This window comes from Coregonus clupeaformis, chromosome 40 (genome assembly GCF_020615455.1).
Source record: "Coregonus clupeaformis isolate EN_2021a chromosome 40, ASM2061545v1, whole genome shotgun sequence".
Lineage (NCBI taxonomy): Eukaryota > Metazoa > Chordata > Actinopteri > Salmoniformes > Salmonidae > Coregonus > Coregonus clupeaformis.
In genome coordinates this window covers 10938199-10959724 of record NC_059231.1, presented here as the reverse complement: position 1 = coordinate 10959724, position 21526 = coordinate 10938199, and the positions used below count along the sequence as shown (strand labels likewise).

The 21526-nt window shown below is 44.9% G+C and overlaps 1 protein-coding gene across 1 annotated transcript in view; it reads left to right on the top strand.

The window, feature by feature from the left end:
- LOC121555148 (cyclic AMP-dependent transcription factor ATF-2-like) overlaps positions 1-19417 on the top strand; it is a 77191-nt gene extending 57774 nt beyond the window's left edge. Inside the window, exons 10-11 of the mRNA XM_041868952.2 lie at positions 4441-4546; positions 19191-19417. Coding sequence (XP_041724886.2) covers positions 4441-4546; positions 19191-19417 — 333 coding nt within the window. The remainder of the gene's footprint in view (positions 1-4440; positions 4547-19190) is intronic.
- The last annotated feature ends 2109 nt before the right edge of the window (positions 19418-21526 follow it).

Below are 21526 nucleotides of genomic sequence, written 5' to 3'. Positions count from 1 at the left end.
GGGTGAGATTTAAAAAATATATTTTATCCATTTTAAATTCAGGCTGTAACACAACAAAATGTGGAATAAGTCAAGGGGTATTACATTTACATTTTAGTCATTTAGCAGACGCTCTTATCCAGAGCGACTTACAGAAGCAATTAGGGTTAAGTGCCTTGCTCAAGGGCACATCGACAGATTTTTCACCTAGTCGGCTCGGGGATTAGAACCAGCGACCTTTCGGTTACTGGCACAACGCTCTTACCCACTAAGCTACCTGCCGCCCGGGTATGAATACTTTCTGAAGGCAACCGTCCCACAATTTCCCCCTCTCCCCTGAATAGCCTGAAGCCACAGAGATCTACTCACTACGTGCATTACAAACTGGATCTGGATTTTTGACCCGGTTTGATGTACATTGTAAAACACAGCAGGTTTTCAGCATAGATTTCGGTTTCTGTATAATAAAAAATCAACAGAGAAGTTGGCTTTTTTTTAAATGGGGGTCAATGGGGAAGATGGATTGTTTTCCCCCAAGGTGGGCGTGGTCTAGGGGAATTCCTTCTTATGACTTGAATATTGACTGGGAGTACATGTACCTCACCGCTAACCCTCCATAACCCTCCATATAGTTACTGAGTATATACAGAATGTACCTGACCGCTAACCCTCCATAACCCTCAATATATACTGAACAAAAATATAAACGCAACGATTTCAACGATGTTACTGAGTTACAGTTCATATAACGAAATCCGTCTATTGAAATAAATTCATTAGGCCCTAATCTATGGATTTCACATGACTGGCAATACAGATATGCATCAGAAAACGAGTCAGTATCTGGTGTGACCACCATTTGCTTCATGCAGCGTGACACATCTCCTTGGCATAAAGTTCATCAGGCTGTTGATTGTGGCCTGTGGAATGTTCTCCCACTCCTCTTCAGTGGCTGCGGGAATTGGAACACGCTGTCGTACACGTCGATCCAGAGCATCCCAAACATGCTCAATGGGTGACGTCTGGTGAGTATGCAGGCCATGGAAGAACTGGGACATTTTCAGCTTCCAGGAATTGTGTACAGATCATGCTGAAACATGAGGTGATGGCTGCGGATGAATGGCAAGACAATGGGCCTCAGGATCTCATCACGGTATCTCTGTGCGTTCAAATTGCCATCGATAAAATGCAACTGTCCATAGCTTATGCCTGCCCATACCATAACCCCACTGCCACCATGGGTTACTCTGTTCACAGCGTTGACATCAGCAAACCACTCGCCCACACGACGCCATACACGCTGTCCACCATCTACTCGGTACAGTTGAAACCGTGAAGAGCACAGTTCTCCAGCGTGCCAGTGGCCATCGAAGGTGAGCATTTGTCCACTGAAGTCGGTTACGACGCCGAACTGCAGTCAGGTCAAGACCCCTGTGAGGACAACGAGCACGCAGATGAGCTTCTCTGAGACGGTTTCTGACAGTTTGTCCAGACCTCCTTCAGTTGTGCAAACCCACAGTTTCATCAGCTGTCCGAGTGGCTGATCTCAGACAATCCCACAGGTGAAGAAGCCGGAGGTGGAGGTCCTGGGCTGGCGTGGTTACACATGGTCTGCGGTTGTGAGGCCGGTTGGACGTACTGCCAAATTCTCTAAAATGATGTTGGAGGCGGCTTATGGTAGAGAAATTTACATTTACATTTTCTGGCAACAACTCTGGTGTACATTCCTGCAGTCAGCATGCCAATTGCAAACTGCCTCAAAACTTGAGACATCTGTGGCATTGTGTTGTGTGACAAAACTGCACATTTTAGAGTGGCCTTTTATTGTCCCCAGCACAAGGTGCACTTGTGTAATGATCATGCTGTTTAATCAGCTTCTTGATATGCCACACCTGTCAGGTGGATGGATTATCTTGGCAAAGGAGAAATGCTCGCTAACAGGGATGTAAACAAATTTGAGAGAAATAAGCTTTTTGTGCATATGGAACATTTCTGGGATGTTTTATTTCAGCTCATGAAACATGGGACCAACACTTTACATGTTGCGTTTATATTTTTGTTCAGTGTTATATTGTTGTATAGTGGTATTAAACACTTTGTATTGTAGGTATCAGTGGTGTAAAGACTTTAAGTAAAAATACTTTAAAGTACTACTTAAGTATTTTTTTTGGTATCTGTACTTTACTATTCATATTTTTCACAACTTTTACTTTTACTTCACTACATTCCTGATGATAATGGTGTACATTTTACTCCATACATTTTCCCTGACACCCAAAAGTACTCGTTACATTTTAAATGCTTAGCAGGACAGGAAAATTGTTTAAGTCACACACTTATCAAGAGAACATCCCTGGTCATCGCTACTGCCTCTGATCTGGCGAACTCACTAAACACATGCTTCGTTTGGAAATTATGTCTGAGAGTTGGAGCGTGCCCCTGGCCATCCGTAAATAAATAGAAAACTAGAAAATGTGGCCATCTGCTTTGCTTAATATAAGGAATTTGAAATGATTTATACTTGTACTTTTACTTTTGATACTTAAGTATATTTTAGCAATACATTTACTTTTACTACATAAGTATATTTAAAACTAAAAACTTTTAGACTTTTACTCAAGTGATATTTTACTGGGTGACTTTCTCTTTTACTTGAGTCATTTTCTATTAAGGTATCTTTACTTCTACTCAAGTATGACAATTGGGTACTTTTTCCACCACTGGTAGATATGTAGTGGTGTAATAATGTTATATGATGTACCGTTTTATTTATAATGTTTTGTGTGATGTACTCCAGACCATCATACTCATAGACTAGCTCCAGACTAGAAGAACCTGTTGGCCAATAGCATGTCTTAATGTGTTTGGACCCCAAGAAGAGTAGCTGCTGCCTTGGCAGGAACTGATGGGGATCTCTAATAGAAACAAATACCTGCACTGGAGGGCTGATGTTCTAAACTAAAGTATTCAGACCCTTTACTCTGTACTTTGTTGAAGCACCTTTGGCAGCGATTACAGCCTCGAGTCTTCTTGGGTATGACGCTACAAGCTTGGCACACCTGTATTTGGGGAGTTTCTCCCATTCTTCTCTGCAGATCCTCTCAAGCTCTGTCAGGTTGGATGGGGAGCGTCGCTGCACAGCTATTTTCAGGTCTCTCCAGAGATGTTTGATCGGGTTCAAGTCCGGGCTCTGGCTGGGCCAATCAAGGACATTCAGAGACTTGTCCTGAAGCCAGTCCTGCGTTGTCTTGGCTGTGTGCTTTGGGTCATTGTCCTGTTGGAAGGTGAAACTTTGCCCCAGTCTGAGGTCCTGAGCGCTCTGGAGCAGGTTTTCATCAAGAATCTCTCTGTACTTTTCTCTGTTCATCTTTTCCTCGATCCTGACTAGTCTCCCAGTCCCTGCCACTGAAAAACACCCCCACAGCATGATGCTGCCACCACCATGCTTCACCGTAGGAATGGTGCCAGGTTTCCTCAAGACATGATGCTTGGCATTCAGGCCAAAGAGTTCAACCTTGGTTTCATCAGACCAGAGAATCTTGTTTCTCATGGTCTGAAAGTCCTTTAGGTGCCTTTTGGCAAACTCCAAGCGGGCTGCCATGTGCCTTTTACTGAGGAGTTGCTCCCGTCTGGCCACTCTACCATAAAGGCCTGATTGGTGGAGTGCTGCAGAGATGGTTGTCCTTCTGGAAGGTTCTCCCATCTCCACAGAGGAACTCTAGAGCTCTGTCAGAGTGACCATCGGGTTCTTGGTCACCTCCCTGACCAAGGCCCTTCTCCCCTGATCGCTCAGTTTGGCCGGGCGGCCAGCTCTAGGAAGAGTCTTGGTGGTTCCAAACTTCTTCCATTTAAGAATGATGGAGGCCACTGTGTTCTTGGGGACCTTCAATGCTGCAGACATTTTTTGGTGCCCTTCCCCAGATCTGTGCCTCGACACAATCCTGTCTCGGAGCTCTACGGACAATTCCTTCGACCTCATGGCTTGGTTTTTGCTCTGACATGCACTGTCAACTGTGGGAACTTATATAGACAGGTGTGTGCCTTTCCAAATCATGTCCGATCAATTGAATTTACCACAAGTGGACTCCAATCAAGTTGTAGAAACATCTCAAGGATGATCAATGGAAACAGGATGCACCTGAGCTCAATTTCTAGTCTCGTAGCAAAGGGTCTGAATACTTATGTAGATAAGGTATTTCAGTTTTTTATTTGTAATACATTTGCAAAAAATTCAAAAAACCTGTTTTCGCTTTGGCATTATGGGGTATTGTGTGTAGATTGATGAGAAAAAAATATATTTTATCAATTTTAGAATAAGGGTGTAACGTAACAAAATGTGGAAAAAGTCAAGGGGTCTGAATACTTTCCTAATGCACTGTATGTCTGTATGAGGGTGTTTGGCAGTCAGGTCTCCAAAGTGGCCATTTTATTGATTGTGTGTTGTCTGTTTCCCTCTGGCAGAATGAAGTCACCCTGCTGAGAAATGAAGTGGCTCAGCTGAAGCATCTTCTTCTGGCTCATAAAGATTGCCCTGTAACCGCCATGCAGAAGAAATCAGCCTATCACAGTGAGTAATGTTCCATTTCCCTCACCACGGGGCCGCCCCACGAAATACATCCAAAACGAGCCCTGCTAACCGCTCGCCAGAGGGACACGTCTCGCTCATCGCCTAGCCCAACACTTCTAGAGCAAGGGACACATTAGACCGTTCTCCCTTTGACAAACTTCCGAGAAGTTGAGCTATTCATATGCCTTTTTGTATCCAGGTGTTTTGAGGTGTCATTTCAAGTCATAATGTTTTTTAATGTGGTTTACCTTCACCATTATGGAAGCCTACATGCAGAGGAAAGGCATCGAAAAGATACACATTAAAGCTCCAAGCTTTACGTTTTTATTCTTTTAATGATGCCTTTTTTGAAATGTGCAAATCTGTGCATCGTGTCTGCCATATGCAGCCTCTTCATTTCAATTCGCTGTTGTCGGTAGAACGGGCTGCTGGGATGCAATGGTTGACTCGCTTTGCCCAGCAGTGCCTGTTCCTCAGGTGCTTGTTTTAAAACTTAATGGCTGCCAGGTTTCACCCAGTCACTCCGGCACTTCATTAAGAACAGGCTAATACTTTTTCATTTCCACCATTTCAGCCCCATTTGCCTCTCCGTATTTTAGAATCTAGATTTTTGTCAGTTCAGCTTTGAGCTCATACCTCACCATCTCTCTTAGATATGCAGAACGTGTACACAGAGCCACGTCTCAGCAGTGCTCAGGAGTCTGCCGCTGACTTGTGTTGACAACGATTGCCTCCAAAAATGAGTCCATTATAGCTGAGAGGAGAGCTTGACAAGACCGTGGAGCTTTCTCAATGAGAGGTGCCGCAGCCACGAGGTCCACTGTTCATTATACATTCCTGTTGTTAACCATAGCTGACACGTCTGGATTGTTTTGATTACGATTTGCAGATGAGTTGGGTCATCTTTCTCAGGTATATATAATTTCCCCCCAGCTTCTTAGACCTCTGTGAAGGATGATCACTTGCACCCCGTTGATACAGTGGAGAAAATACAGCCTAGACTCATTCTGTTACTTTACGGAAGCATTCTATTTTTGAAAGGTGAGGTTAAGGTAGATGACATCAGCCTGTACATACTATACTATGCTGTCAATACTGTGACAACAAAAGGCAGCTTGCCCCATCTGTCTGGTAACATGTTTCATTATCCAGGCCCAGGCTCCCAGTATCCTCCATCTCTGTCTGGTAACATGTTTCATTATCCATCCCCAGGCTCCCAGTATCCTCCATCTCTTTCTGGTAACATGTTTCATTATCCATCCCCAGGCTCCCAGTATCCTCCATCTCTGTCTGGTAACATGTTTCATTATCCATCCCCAGGCTCCCAGTATCCTCCATCTCTCTCTGGTAACATGTTTCATTATCCAGCCCCAGGCTCCCAGTATCCTCCATCTCTGTCTGGTAACATGTTTCATTATCCAGGCCCAGGCTCCCAGTATCCTCCATCTCTGTCTGGTAACATGTTTCATTATCCATCCCCAGGCTCCCAGTATCCTCCATCTCTGGTAACATGTTTCATTATCCAGCCCCAGGCTCTCAGTATCTTCCATCTCTGGTAATATGTTTCATTATCCATCCCCAGGCTCCCAGTATCCTCCATCTCTGGTAACATGTTTCATTATCCAGCCCCAGGCTCTCAGTATCTTCCATCTCTGGTAATATGTTTCATTATCCATCCCCAGGCTCCCAGTATCCTCCATCTCTGTCTGGTAACATGTTTCATTATCCAGGCCCAGGCTCCCAGTATCCTCCATCTCTGGTAACATGTTTCATTATCCATCCCCAGGCTCCCAGTATCATTTTACATTACATTTTTACATTTTAGTCATTTAGCAGACGCTCTTATCCAGAGTGACTTACAGGAGCAATTAGGGTTAAGTGCCTTGCTCAAGGGCACATTTACGTCATTTAGCAGACGCTCTTATCTAGAGCGACTCACCAATTGGTGCGTTCACCCTATAGCCAGTGGGATAACCACTTTACAATTTTGGGGGGTAGAAGGATTACTTTATCCTATCCCAGGTATTCCTTAAAGAGGTGGGGTTTCAAATGCCTCCGGAAGGTGGTGAGTGACTCCGCTGTCCTGGCGTCGTGAGGGAGCTTGTTCCACCATTGGGGTGCCAGAGCAGCGAACAGTTTTGACTGGGCTGAGCGGGAACTATGCTTCCGCAGAGGAAGGGGAGCCAGCAGGCCAGAGGTGGATGAACGCAATGCCCTCGTTTGGGTGTAGGGACTGATCAGAGCCCGAAGGTACAGAGGTGCCGTTCCCCTCACTGCTCCATAGGCAAGCACCATGGTCTTGTAGCGGATGCGAGCTTCAACTGGAAGCCAGTGGAGTGTGCGGAGGAGGGGGTGACGTGAGAGAACTTGGGAAGGTTGAACACCAGACGGGCTGCGGCATTCTGGATGAGTTGTAGGGGTTTAATGGCACAGGCAGGGAGGCCAGCCAACAGCGAGTTGCAGTAGTCCAGACGGGAGATGACAAGTGCCTGGATTAGGACCTGTGCCGCTTCCTGTGTAAGGCAGGGTCGTACTCTCCGAATGTTGTAGAGCATGAACCTGCAGGAGCGGGTCACCGCCTTGATGTTGGCGGAGAACGACAGGGTGTTGTCCAGGGTCACGCCTAGGCTCTTCGCACTCTGGGAGGAGGACACAGCGGAGTTGTCAACCGTGATGGCGAGATCATGGAACGGGCAGTCCTTCCCCGGGAGGAAGAGCAGCTCCGTCTTGCCAGGGTTCAGCTTGAGGTGGTGATCCGTCATCCATACTGATATGTCTGCCAGACATGCAGAGATGCGATTCGCCACCTGGTTATCAGAAGGGGGAAAGGAGAAGATTAGTTGTGTATCGTCAGCGTAGCAATGATAGGAGAGGCCATGTGAGGATATGACAGAGCCAAGTGACTTGGTGTATAGGGAGAAAAGGAGAGGGCCTAGAACTGAGCCCTGGGGGACACCAGTGGTGAGAGCACGTGGTGCGGAGACAGCTTCTCGCCACGCCACTTGGTAGGAGCGACCGGTCAGGTAGGACGCAATCCAGGAGTGAGCCGCGCCGGAGATGCCCAGCTCGGAGAGGGTGGAGAGGAGGATCTGATGGTTCACAGTATCAAAGGCAGCAGACAGGTCTAGAAGGACAAGAGCAGAGGAGAGAGAGTTAGCTTTAGCAGTGCGGAGAGCCTCCGTGACACAGAGAAGAGCAGTCTCAGTTGAATGACCAGTCCTGAAACCTGACTGGTTTGGATAAAGAAGGTCATTCTGAGAGCGATAGCAAGAGAGTTGGCTAAAGACGGCACGCTCAATAGTTTTGGAAAGAAAAGAAAGAAGGGATACTGGTCTGTAGTTGTTGACATCAGTGGGATCGAGTGTTGGTTTCTTGAGAAGGGGAGCAACTCTCGCTCTCTTGAAGACGGAAGGGACATGGCCAGCGGTCAAGGATGAGTTGATCAGCGAGGTGAGGTAGGGGAGAAGGTCACCGGAGATGGTCTGGAGAAGAGAGGAGGGGATGGGGTCAAGCGGGCAGGTTGTTGGGCGGCCTGCAGTCACAAGTCGAGGATTTTATCTGGAGAGAGAGGGGAGAAAGAAGTCAAAGCATAGGGTAGGGCAGTGTGAGTAGGACCAGCAGTGTCATTAGACTTAACAAACGAGGATCGAATGTCGTCAACCTTCTTTTCAAAGTGGTTGACGAAGTCATCCACAGAGAGAGAGGAGGGGGGCGGGGGGGAGGATTCAGGAGGGAGGAAAATGTGGCAAAAGAGCTTCCTAGGGTTAGAGGCAGATGCTTGGAATTTAGAGTGGTAGAAAGTGGCCTTAGCAGCAGAAACAGATGAAGAAAATGTAGAGAGGAGGGAGTGAAAAGATGCCAGGTCGGGCAGGGAGTTTAGTTTTCTTCCATTTCCGCTCCGCTGCCCGGAGCTCTGTTCTGTGAGCTCGCAATGAGTCATCAAGCCACGGAGCTGGAGGGGAGGACCGAGCCGGCCGGGAGGATAGGGGACACAGAGAGTCAAAGGATGCAGAAAGGGGAGGAGAGGAGGGTTGAGGAGGCAGAATCAGGAGATTGGAGGGAGAAGGATTGAGCAGAGGGAAGAGATGATAGGATGGAAGAGGAGAGTAGTGGGAGAGAGAGCGAAGGTTGCGGCGGCGCATTACCATCTGTGTAGGGGCAGAGTGAGTAGTGTGGGAGGAGAGCGAGAGAGAAAAGGAAACAAAGTAGTGGTCGGAGACATGGAGGGGAGTTGCAGTGAGATTAGTAGAAGAGCAGCATCTAGTAAAGATGAGGTCAAGCGTATTGCCTGCCTTGTGAGTAGGGGGGACGGTGAGAGGGTGAGGTCAAAAGAGGAGAGAAGTGGAAAGAAGGAGGCAGAGAGAAATGAGTCAAATGTGGACATAGGGAGGTTGAAATCCCCCAAAACTGTGAGGGGTGAGCCATCCTCAGGAAAGGAACTTATCAAGGCGTCAAGCTCATTGATGAACTCTCCAAGGGAACCTGGAGGGCGATAGATGACAAGGATATTAAGCTTAAATGGGCTAGTGACTGTGACAGCATGGAATTCAAATGAGGAGATAGACAGATGGGTTAGGGGGAAAAATTGAGAATGTCCACTTGGGAGAGATGAGGATTCCTGTGCCACCACCCCTCTGACCAGATGCTCTCGGGGTATGCGAGAACACATGGTCAGATGAGGAGAGAGCAGTAGGAGTAGCAGTGTTTTCAGTGGTAATCCATGTTTCCGTCAGGGCGCCAGGAAGTCGAGGGACTGGAGATTAGCATAGGCTGGGATGAAGTCAGCTTTGTTGGCAGCAGAACGGCAGTTCCAGAGGCTGCCTGAGACCTGAACTCCAGGTGTGGGGTGCGTGCAGGGACCACCAGGTTAGAGAGGCAGCAGCCACGCGGTGTGGGGCGTTTGTGTAGCCTGTGCGGAGAGGAGAGAACAGGGATAGGCAGAGGCATAGTTGACAGGCTGCAACAGATGGCTACAATAATGCAGAGGAGATCGGGATGAAATGAACTGAACATCAGGGAAAGGAGAGAGCAGGCCTCCCTCACCAAAAAATAAATAAATATATAACTCTCCCAACTTCCACCTCAGAAACTATAATTGTTTCACTGAACCACCCGAATAAAACTCTCCCAACTTCCACTTTAGAAATTAGAATTGTTGTAAACTACAGCAGACTGTTATCAGTAGCTGTAATTAAGTACAGCAGCTACCAACCACCTAACGTTAATGCCTCGGATGAGGTTAGAAAAACAGCTGAATGGTAGCAGCTAGCTGGCTCAATCACAGGTACTCTCAAGCATGAAATAACATTGGAAACAGCTAACCACAGTTGCTAGAAGTTACCCACAGTTGCTAAAAGTTACCGGTAGCTACCCTCTAGCTAGCTAGCTTTGTTGGTCCAGGTAGTGGGTAAGCTAGCCTCGTGCTTCGCCTGGGCTCCGCCGAATAAAATCCTTACCTACAATAATTACCTACAATAATAACCTACAATAACTACCGGAGTAAGCTACCTATAATACCAAACTACAATACCTACCTACAATCTAAATACATGGTTTAAGCTTAACTCAACACCATATAAGAAGCCAAGCTTACCTTTCATAACGCAGCAATGATTAAACGTTGGGTAGCTAGCACAAAGACATTGTATTTAGCTACCACAGCCTGTTGGTAGTGTTGGCTAGCTAGCAATGGCTACTGTGTTGACTTTGTTTGAAAAACGGCGTCGCTGTGAGCGAATGTAGCTGGCTAAAAGGATATTGTTTTACCATCTCTGTCTGGTAACATGTTTCATTATCCATCCCCAGGCTCCCAGTATCCTCCATCTCTGGTAACATGTTTCATTATCCATCCCCAGGCTCTCAGTATCCTCCATCTCTGTCTGGTAACATGTTTCATTATCCATCCCCAGGCTCCCAGTATCCTCCATCTCTGTCTGGTAACATGTTTCATTATCCATCCCCAGGCTCTCAGTATCCTCCATCTCTGGTAACATGTTTCATTATCCATCCCCAGGCTCCCAGTATCCTCCATCTCTGTCTGGTAACATGTTTCATTATCCATCCCCAGGCTCCCAGTATCCTCCATCTCTGTCTGGTAACATGTTTCATTATCCAGGCCCAGGCTCCCAGTATCCTCCATCTCTGTCTGGTAACATGTTTCATTATCCATCCCCAGGCTCTCAGTATCCTCCATCTCTGGTAACATGTTTCATTATCCAGGCCCAGGCTCTCAGTATCCTCCATCTCTGTCTGGTAACATGTTTCATTATCCATCCCCAGGCTCCCAGTATCCTCCATCTCTATCTGGTAACATGTTTCATTATCCATCCCCATGCTCTCAGTATCCTCCATCTCTGGTAACATGTTTCATTATCCAGGCCCAGGCTCTCAGTATCCTCCATCTCTGGTAACATGTTTCATTATCCATCCCCAGGCTCCCAGTATCCTCCATCTCTGGTAACATGTTTCATTATCCATCCCCAGGCTCCCAGTATCCTCCATCTCTGGTAACATGTTTCATTATCCAGGCCCAGGCTCCCAGTATCCTCCATCTCTGTCTGGTAACATGTTTCATTATCCAGGCCCAGGCTCTCAGTATCCTCCATCTCTGTCTGGTAACATGTTTCATTATCCATCCCCAGGCTCCCAGTATCCTCCATCTCTGTCTGGTAACATGTTTCATTATCCAGGCCCAGGCTCCCAGTATCCTCCATCTCTGTCTGGTAACATGTTTCATTATCCATCCCCAGGCTCTCAGTATCCTCCACCTCTGGTAACATGTTTCATTATCCATCCCCAGGCTCTCAGTATCCTCCATATCTGGTAACATGTTTCATTATCCAGCCCCAGGCTCCCAGTATCCTCCATCTCTGTCTGGTAACATGTTTCATTATCCATCCCCAGGCTCCCAGTATCCTCCATCTCTGTCTGGTAACATGTTTCATTATCCATCCCCAGGCTCCCAGTATCCTCCATCTCTGTCTGGTAACATGTTTCATTATCCAGGCCCAGGCTCCCAGTATCCTCCATCTCTGTCTGGTAACATGTTTCATTATCCATCCCCAGGCTCCCAGTATCCTCCATCTCTGTCTGGTAACATGTTTCATTATCCATCCCCAGGCTCCCAGTATCCTCCATCTCTGTCTGGTAACATGTTTCATTATCCATCCCCAGGCTCCCAGTATCCTCCATCTCTGGTAACATGTTTCATTATCCATCCCCAGGCTCCCAGTATCCTCCATCTCTGGTAACATGTTTCATTATCCAGGCCCAGGCTCCCAGTATCCTCCATCTCTGGTAACATGTTTCATTATCCATCCCCAGGCTCCCAGTATCCTCCATCTCTGGTAACATGTTTCATTATCCAGGCCCAGGCTCCCAGTATCCTCCATCTCTGTCTGGTAACATGTTTCATTATCCAGGCCCAGGCTCTCAGTATCCTCCATCTCTGTCTGGTAACATGTTTCATTATCCATCCCCAGGCTCCCAGTATCCTCCATCTCTGTCTGGTAACATGTTTCATTATCCATCCCCAGGCTCCCAGTATCCTCCATCTCTGGTAACATGTTTCATTATCCAGGCCCAGGCTCCCAGTATCCTCCATCTCTGGTAACATGTTTCATTATCCATCCCCAGGCTCCCAGTATCCTCCATCTCTGGTAACATGTTTCATTATCCAGGCCCAGGCTCCCAGTATCCTCCATCTCTGGTAACATGTTTCATTATCCATCCCCAGGCTCCCAGTATCCTCCATCTCTGTCTGGTAACATGTTTCATTATCCAGGCCCAGGCTCTCAGTATCCTCCATCTCTGGTAACATGTTTCATTATCCATCCTCAGGCTCCCAGTATCCTCCATCTCTGTCTGGTAACATGTTTCATTATCCAGCCCCAGGCTCTCAGTATCCTCCATCTCTGTCTGGTAACATGTTTCATTATCCATCCCCAGGCTCCCAGTATCCTCCATCTCTCTCTGGTAACATGTTTCATTATCCAGGCCCAGGCTCTCAGTATCCTCCATCTCTGGTAACATGTTTCATTATCCATCCCCAGGCTCCCAGTATCCTCCATCTCTGGTAACATGTTTCATTATCCATCCCCAGGCTCTCAGTATCCTCCATCTCTGTCTGGTAACATGTTTCATTATCCATCCCCAGGCTCTCAGTATCCTCCATCTCTGGTAACATGTTTCATTATCCATCCCCAGGCTCCCAGTATCCTCCATCTCTGGTAACATGTTTCATTATCCAGCCCCAGGCTCCCAGTATCCTCCATCTCTGGTAACATGTTTCATTATCCAGCCCCAGGCTCCCAGTATCCTCCACCTCTGTCTGGTAACATGTTTCATTATCCATCCCCAGGCTCCCAGTATCCTCCATCTCTATCTGGTAACATGTTTCATTATCCATCCCCAGGCTCTCAGTATCCTCCATCTCTGGTAACATGTTTCATTATCCAGGCCCAGGCTCTCAGTATCCTCCATCTCTGGTAACATGTTTCATTATCCATCCCCAGGCTCCCAGTATCCTCCATCTCTGGTAACATGTTTCATTATCCATCCCCAGGCTCCCAGTATCCTCCATCTCTGTCTGGTAACATGTTTCATTATCCAGCCCCAGGCTCCCAGTATCCTCCATCTCTGTCTGGTAACATGTTTCATTATCCATCCCCAGGCTCCCAGTATCCTCCATCTCTGTCTGGTAACATGTTTCATTATCCATCCCCAGGCTCTCAGTGTCCTCCATCTCTGGTAACATGTTTCATTATCCAGCCCCAGGCTCCCAGTATCCTCCATCTCTGTCTGGTAACATGTTTCATTATCCAGGCCCAGGCTCTCAGTATCCTCCATCTCTGTCTGGTAACATGTTTCATTATCCAGCCCCAGGCTCAGGCTCACAGCTACAGCAGGTGGGAGGAAATTACCATACAAACATACAAGGCCATGCTTCGTCTTGGCACACCAAACTGTCCATCTGCTTCTGTTAAAAACCACACAGAGCTGTCCATCTGCTTCTGCTAAAAGCCACATCAGAAATTAAGAGAAAGAAAGGCTGCTTAGGGGAACCAGTAAAGCTGCGTATGCCGCTCCTGTGCTTAATGCCATTAGGAGTAATAATACACAATGGAATATGGAACAAAAAGACCAGGCTGATTTACTCTGGGATCAGCCTTATGATTTACTCTGGGATCAACCTAATGATTTACTCTGGGATCAACCTTAGGATTTACTCTGGGATCAACCTTAGGATTTACTCTGGGATCAACCTTAGGATTTACTCTGGGATCAACCTTAGGATTTACTCTGGGTCAACCTTAGGATTTACTCTGGGATCAGCCTTAGGATTTACTCTGGGATCAACCTTAGGATTTACTCTGGGTCAACCTTAGGATTTACTCTGGGATCAGCCTTATGATTTACTCTGGGATCAGCCTTATGATTTACTCTGGGATCAGCCTTAGGATTTACTCTGGGATCAACCTTATGATTAACTCTGGGTCAACCTTAGGATTTACTCAGGGATCAACCTTAGGATTTACTCTGGGATCAGCCTTATGATTTACTCTGGGATCAGCCTTAGGATTTACTCTGGGATCAGCCTTAGGATTTACTCTGGGATCAACCTTATGATTTACTCTGGGATCAACCTTATGATTTACTCTGGGTCAACCTTAGGATTTACTCTGGGATCAACCTTAGGATTTACTCTGGGACAGCCTTATGCAGGGAGAAATGGCAGAGCGATTTGCACTAAATCACCTGATCAATGTGTGGTCAGTACGAAGGCAGCGGGAGCCCTCCCACACAGTGGGCCTTTTTAAATGCAATGTTATTGCAACTTCACGTATTATGGGATCTGTATCTCACATTCTCAAATACCAAGCCCAATCATGAATTACCTAGTGCCATTTCAACTGACTACATATCATTAGCTATATTAATGATCATAGTGGTCATCCTCACTCCTTGGGAGTCATGATTGAGACAGGATTTTTTTTTTCTTCATCAGGATCCTGTTAATTCAATGCAACTGCCTAACATCTGGTGGCATTTCGAGATCAAGTTTTGTATACTTTCCAGTGTGAGCATCATTAAAATCAGGTGCTGTAATCATCTGTCGCTGCAGTAGTTGGCAAGGTAGCAAAAAATGAATGAGAACGCATTGAGGAGTGGGGATCACTGCCACATGCCCCAGAATGTAATGTCCCCTTATGACTTTGGTTTAAATTGACATTGTAACTTAACTTTAGTTAAAGGCAAAAATTGTAGGAGGCATTAGCTAAATAGGCCTAGGATAGTACATATAGCACTCAGACGTTTACATTTACATTTACGTCATTTAGCAGACGCTCTTATCCAGAGCGACTTACAGTTAGTGAGTGCATACATTTTCATACTGGCCCCCTGTGGGAAACGAACCCACAACCCTGGCGTTGCAAGCGCCATGCTCTACCAACTGAGCTACAGACCCCTTGACTTCTTCCACATTTTGTTACGTTACAGCCTTATTCTAAAATTGATTAAATAAAATAAAATACTAATCAATCTACACACAATACCCCATAATGACAAAATGAAAACAGGTTTGTAGAAAACAGATACCTTAATTACATAAGTATTCAGACCCTTTGCTATGAGACTCGAAATTGAGCTCAGGTGCATCCTGTTTCCATTGATCATCCTTGATATGTTTCTACAACTTGGAGTCCACCTGTGGTAAATTAAATTGATTGGACATGATTTGGAAAGGCACACACCTGTCTATATAAGGTCCCACAGTTGACAGTGCATGTCAGAGCAAAAACCAAGCTGTGAGGTCGAAGGAATTGTCCTTAGAGCTCAGAGACAGGATTGTGTTGAGGCACAGAGCTCCGAGACAGGATTGTGTCGAGCACAGATCTGGGGAAGGGTACCAAAAAATGTCTGCAGCATTGAAGGTCCCCAAGAACACAGTGGCCTCCATTCTTAAATAGAAGAAGTTTGGAACTACCAAGAATCTTCCTAGAGCTGGCCTCTGAGCAATCGGGGGAGAAGGGCCTTGGTCAGGGAGGTGACCAAGAACCTGATGGTCACTGACAGAGCTCCAGAGTTTCTCTGTGGAGATGGGAGAACCTTCTAGAAGGACAACCATCTCTGCAGCACTCCACCAATCAGGTCTTTATGGTAGAGTGGCCAGACGGAAGCCACTCCTCAGTAAATGGCACATGACAGCCCGCTTGGAGTTTGCCAAAATGCACCTGAAGGACTCTTAGACCATGAGAAACAAGATTCTCTGGTCTGAAGAGACCAAGATTGAACTCTTTGGCCTGAATGCCAAGCGTCACATCTCGAGGAAACCTGGCACCATCCCTACGGTGAAGCATGGTGGTGGCAGCATCATGCTGTGGGGATGTTTTTCAGTGGCAGGGACTGGGAGACTAGACAGGATCGAGGGAAAGATGAACGGAGCAAAGTACAGCGGGATCCTTGATGAAAACCTGCTCCAGAGCGCTCAGGACCTCAGACTGAGGCGAAGGTTCACCTTCCAACAGGACAATGACCCAAAGCACACAGCCAAGAAAACGCAGGAGTTTTCTTGAGTGGCCCAGTCAGAGCCCGGACTTGAACCCGATCGAACATCTCTGGAGAGACCTAAAAATAGCTGTGCAGCGACACTCCCCATCTAACCTGACAGAGCTTGAGAGGATCTGCAGAGAAGAATGGGAGAAACTCCCCAAATACAGGTGTGCCAAGCTTGTAGTGTCATACCCAAGAAGACTCGAGACTGTAATCACTGCCAAAGGTACTTCAACAAAGTACTGAGTAAAGGGTCTGAATACTTAAGTAACGTTTTCAAAATGTGGAAAAAGTAAAGGGGTCTGAATATTTTCCTGTATCAGTCCTAAATAGATTGGCCAACAGAGGTTACTCCTAATTAGTGTTGCAAAGCTACCAGTAATTTACCGAAGTTACCAGAATCTATGGCAATCTATGATAACTTTGGTCATTTATGATTAAATAACTTTTTTTTATGTATTCATATATACAGTGGGGGAAAAAAGTATTTAGTCAGCCACCAATTGTGCAAGTTCTCCCACTTAAAAAGATGAGAGAGGCCTTTAATTTTCATCATAGGTACACGTCAACTATGACTGACAAATTGAGAAAAAATAATCCAGAAAATCACATTGTAGGATTTTTTATGAATTTATTTGCAAATTATAGTGGAAAATAAGTATTTGGTCACCTACAAACAAGCAAGATTTCTGGATCTCACAGACCTGTAACTTCTTCTTTAAGATGCTCCTCTGTCCTCCACTCGTTACCTGTATTAATAGCACCTGTTTGAACTTGTTATCAGTATAAAAGACACCTGTCCACAACCTCAAACAGTCACACTCCAAACTCCACTATGGCCAAGACCAAAGAGCTGTCAAAGGACACCAGAAACAAAATTGTAGACCTGCACCAGGCTGGGAAGACTGAATCTGCAATAGGTAAGCAGCTTGATTTGAAGAAATCAACTGTGGGAGCAATTATTAGGAAATGGAAGACATACAAGACCACTGATAATTTCCCTCGATCTGGGGCTCCATGCAAGATCTCACCCTGTGGGGTCAAAATGATCACAAGAACGGTGAGCAAAAATCCCAGAACCACACGGGGGGACCTAGTGAATGACCTGCAGAGAGCTGGGACCAAAGTAACAAAGACTACCATCAGTAACACACTACGCCGCCAGGGACTCAAATCCTGCAGTGCCAGACGTGTCCCCCTGCTTAAGCCAGTACATGTCCCGTCTGAAGTTTGCTAGAGTGCATTTGGATGATCCAGAAGAGGATTGGGAGAATGTCATATGGTCAGATGAAACCAAAATAGAACTTTTTGGTAAAAACTCAACTCGTCGTGTTTGGAGGACAAAGAATGCTGAGTTGCATCCAAAGAACACCATACCTACTGTGAAGCATGGGGGTGGAAACATCATGCTTTGGGGCTGTTTTTCTGCAAAGGGACCAGGACGACTGATCCGTGTAAAGGAAAGAATGAATTGGGCCATGTATCGTGAGATTTTGAGTGAAAACCTCCTTCCATCAGCAAGGGCATTGAAGATGAAACGTGGCTGGGTCTTTCAGCATGACAATGATCCCAAACACACCGCCCGGGCAACGAAGGAGTGGCTTCGTAAGAAGCATTTCAAGGTCCTGGAGTGGCCTAGCCAGTCTCCAGATCTCAACCCCATAGAAAATCTTTGGAGGGGAGTTGAAAGTCCGTGTTGCCCAGCGACAGCCCCAAAACATCACTGCTCTAGAGGAGATCTGCATGGAGGAATGGGCCAAAATACCAGCAACAGTGTGTGAAAACCTTGTGAAGACTTACAGAAAACGTTTGACCTGTGTCATTGCCAACAAAGGGTATATAACAAAGTATTGAGAAACTTTTGTTATTGACCAAATACTTATTTTCCACCATAATTTGCAAATAAATTCATAAGAAATCCTACAATGTGATTTTCTGGATTTTTTTTTCTTATTTTGTCTGTCATAGTTGACGTGTACCTATGATGAAAATTACAGGCCTCATCTTTTTAAGTGGGAGAACTTGCACAATTGATGGCTGACTAAATACTTTTTTTCCCCACTGTAGTATACATTTATCTGTTCATATTGTCCATGTGTTTCTAGTAGATAGACCATATGGTTCAAGAGAAAATAGCCTAATTAATTAAAAAATCATAAAATCAAAAATTGCATTATTTTCAATTAACTCTGCATCTCTTCCAACTATTGACTTTTATGCACAACTGCCACCAGTTTGGCAACAAATAATTTACAACAATGACATATTGATGTAGTAAAATAAAGAAAAGTGTGTAAAATAAAATATAATTTCGTTATTTTCTAGATTTTCCATGTGATAAGGCCACACAGAGGGCCAGAGATCATTAGACACCTGTCATAATCTGAAGTACCCAAACAGGCCACTGATAAAGTTCCTGAAAATATCTTGAAAGTTTAAAAAAATTCTGGTAGTTGACTGTTAGTTCTGGGATTTACTCTGGGATCAGCCTTTCTGGTAGTTGACTGGTAAACTTTTAAAGTGTCCTGTTATATACCCTGTATTTGCAACCCTACTCCTGATCCTGTTTTGGAATATCAGCATAGTGTTGTGAATATAAATATAATGGAACTCCCGAGTGGCGCAGTGGTCTAAGGCACTGCATCGCAGTGCTAGCTGTGCCACTAGAGATCCTGGTTCGAATCCAGGCTCTGTCGCAGCCGGCCGCGACCGGGAGACTCATGGGCGGCGCACAATTGGCCCAGCGTCGTCCAGGGTAGGGGAGGGAATGGCCGGCAGGGATGTAGCTCAGTTGATAGAGCATGGCGTTTGCAACGCCAGGGTTGTGGGTTTGATTCCCACGGGGGGCCAGTATAAAAACAAATATGTATTCCCTAACTGTAAGTCGCTCTGGATAAGAGCGTCTGCTAAATGACTAAAATGTAAATGTAATATAGACTATGCATTTTGATGAATTGAGTGTTGAACTTTAACAAGCACTATTGCTGCAGTAGATGTACTGAATAAAACATGTGATGATCAAACCACAATAACCATAATAGGCTTTTTTGAGACACACTGTGGCTCAGTGTGCGCGTGTGTGTGTTTGCAGCGTCTGAGAAGGAGGACAGCTGTGAGGAGATGTCAGTCCCGGACAGCCTTCAGAGCGAGGTCATCCAGCACAGCTCCGTCAGCACATCCAACGGAGTCAGCTCCTCCTCCACGACCCCTGCTGCCTCCGCCCCTGCTTTGGCCCACGTCCCAACCACAGCAGACCAGAGCACGGAGGAAGGCCAGCCCCAGGGGGGTGGTGCCCAGACTCAGCCCTCGGGAAGCTGATCACCCCCACCGCACCACAGGCAGTGGCCCACCCTCACTGGGGAAAGGAACTCTCACTCAGCTTCACTTTGGACTATACTGTCTCTGTCCACTGTTTCCTTTCTGTTTCTTTTGACTTTTAAAGTTTAAACTATGAATTTTTAATGGTGAGCGAGCGTTGCGCCTTTTCCTGTCTTTTTATTTTGTTGAAATCCAATGTTCCTGAAAAACACAACACGATAGTTTGAAATGCAATGTTCCTGAAAAACACAACACGATAGTTTGAAATGCAATGTTCCTGAAAAACACAACACGATAGTTTGAAATGCAATGTTCCTGAAAACACAACACGATAGTTTGAAATATAATGTTCCTGAAAAACACAACACGATAGTTTGAAATGCAATGTTCCTGAAAAACACAACACGATAGTTTGAAATGCAATGTTCCTGAAAAACACAACACGATAGTTTGAAATGCAATGTTCCTGAAAAAAACACGATAGTTTGAAATGCAATGTTCCTGAAAAACACAACACGATAGTTTGAAATGCAATATTCCTGAAACCACAACACGATAGTTTGAAATGCAATGTTCCTGAAAACAACATGATAATTTGAAATGTAATGTTCCTGAAAAAACACGATAGTTTGAAATGCAATATTCCTGAAAACACAACACGATAGTTTGAAATGTAATGTTCCTGAAAACAACACGATAATTTGAAATGTAATGTTCCTGAAAAAAACACGATAGTTTGAAATGCAATATTCCTGAAACCACAACACGATAGTTTGAAATGCAATGTTCCTGAAAACACAACACGATAGTTTGAAATGCAATATTCCTGAAAACACAACACGATAGTTTGAAATGCAATGTTCCTGAAAACACAACACGATAGTTTGAAATGCAATGTTCCTGAAAACAACACGATAATTTGAAATGCAATGTTCCTGAAAACAACACGATAATTTGAAATGCAATGTTCCTGAAAACAACACGATAGTTTGAAATGCAATGTTCCTGAAAACAACACGATAATTTGAAATGCAATGTTCCTGAAAACAACACAATAGTTTGAAATGCAATGTTCCTGAAAACAACACGATAGTTTGAAACGCAATATTCCTGAAAACACAACACGATAGTTTGAAATGCAATGTTCCTGAAAAACACAACACGATAGTTTGAAATGCAATATTCCTGAAAACACAACACGATAGTTTGAAATGCAATGTTCCTGAAAAACACAACACGATAGTTTGAAATGCAATGTTCCTGAAAAACACAACACGATAGTTTGAAATGCAATGTTCCTGAAAAAAACACGATAGTTTGAAATGCAATGTTCCTGAAAAACACAACACGATAGTTTGAAATGCAATATTCCTGAAACCACAACACGATAGTTTGAAATGCAATGTTCCTGAAAACAACATGATAATTTGAAATGTAATGTTCCTGAAAACAACACGATAATTTGAAATGTAATGTTCCTGAAAAAAACACGATAGTTTGAAATGCAATATTCCTGAAACCACAACACGATAGTTTGAAATGCAATGTTCCTGAAAACACAACACGATAGTTTGAAATGCAATGTTCCTGAAAACACAACACGATAGTTTGAAATGCAATATTCCTGAAAACACAACACGATAGTTTGAAATGCAATGTTCCTGAAAACACAACACGATAGTTTGAAATGCAATGTTCCTGAAAACAACACGATAATTTGAAATGCAATGTTCCTGAAAACAACACGATAATTTGAAATGCAATGTTCCTGAAAACAACACGATAGTTTGAAATGCAATGTTCCTGAAAAACACAACACGATAGTTTGAAATGCAATATTCCTGAAAACACAACACGATAGTTTGAAATGCAATGTTCCTGAAAACAACACGATAATTTGAAATGCAATGTTCCTGAAAACAACACGATAGTTTGAAATGCAATATTCCTGAAAACACAACACGATAGTTTGAAATGCAATGTTCCTGAAAAACACAACACGATAGTTTGAAATGCAATGTTCCTGAAAACACAACACGATAGTTTGAAATGCAATGTTCCTGAAAAACACAACACGATAGTTTGAAATGCAATGTTCCTGAAAACACA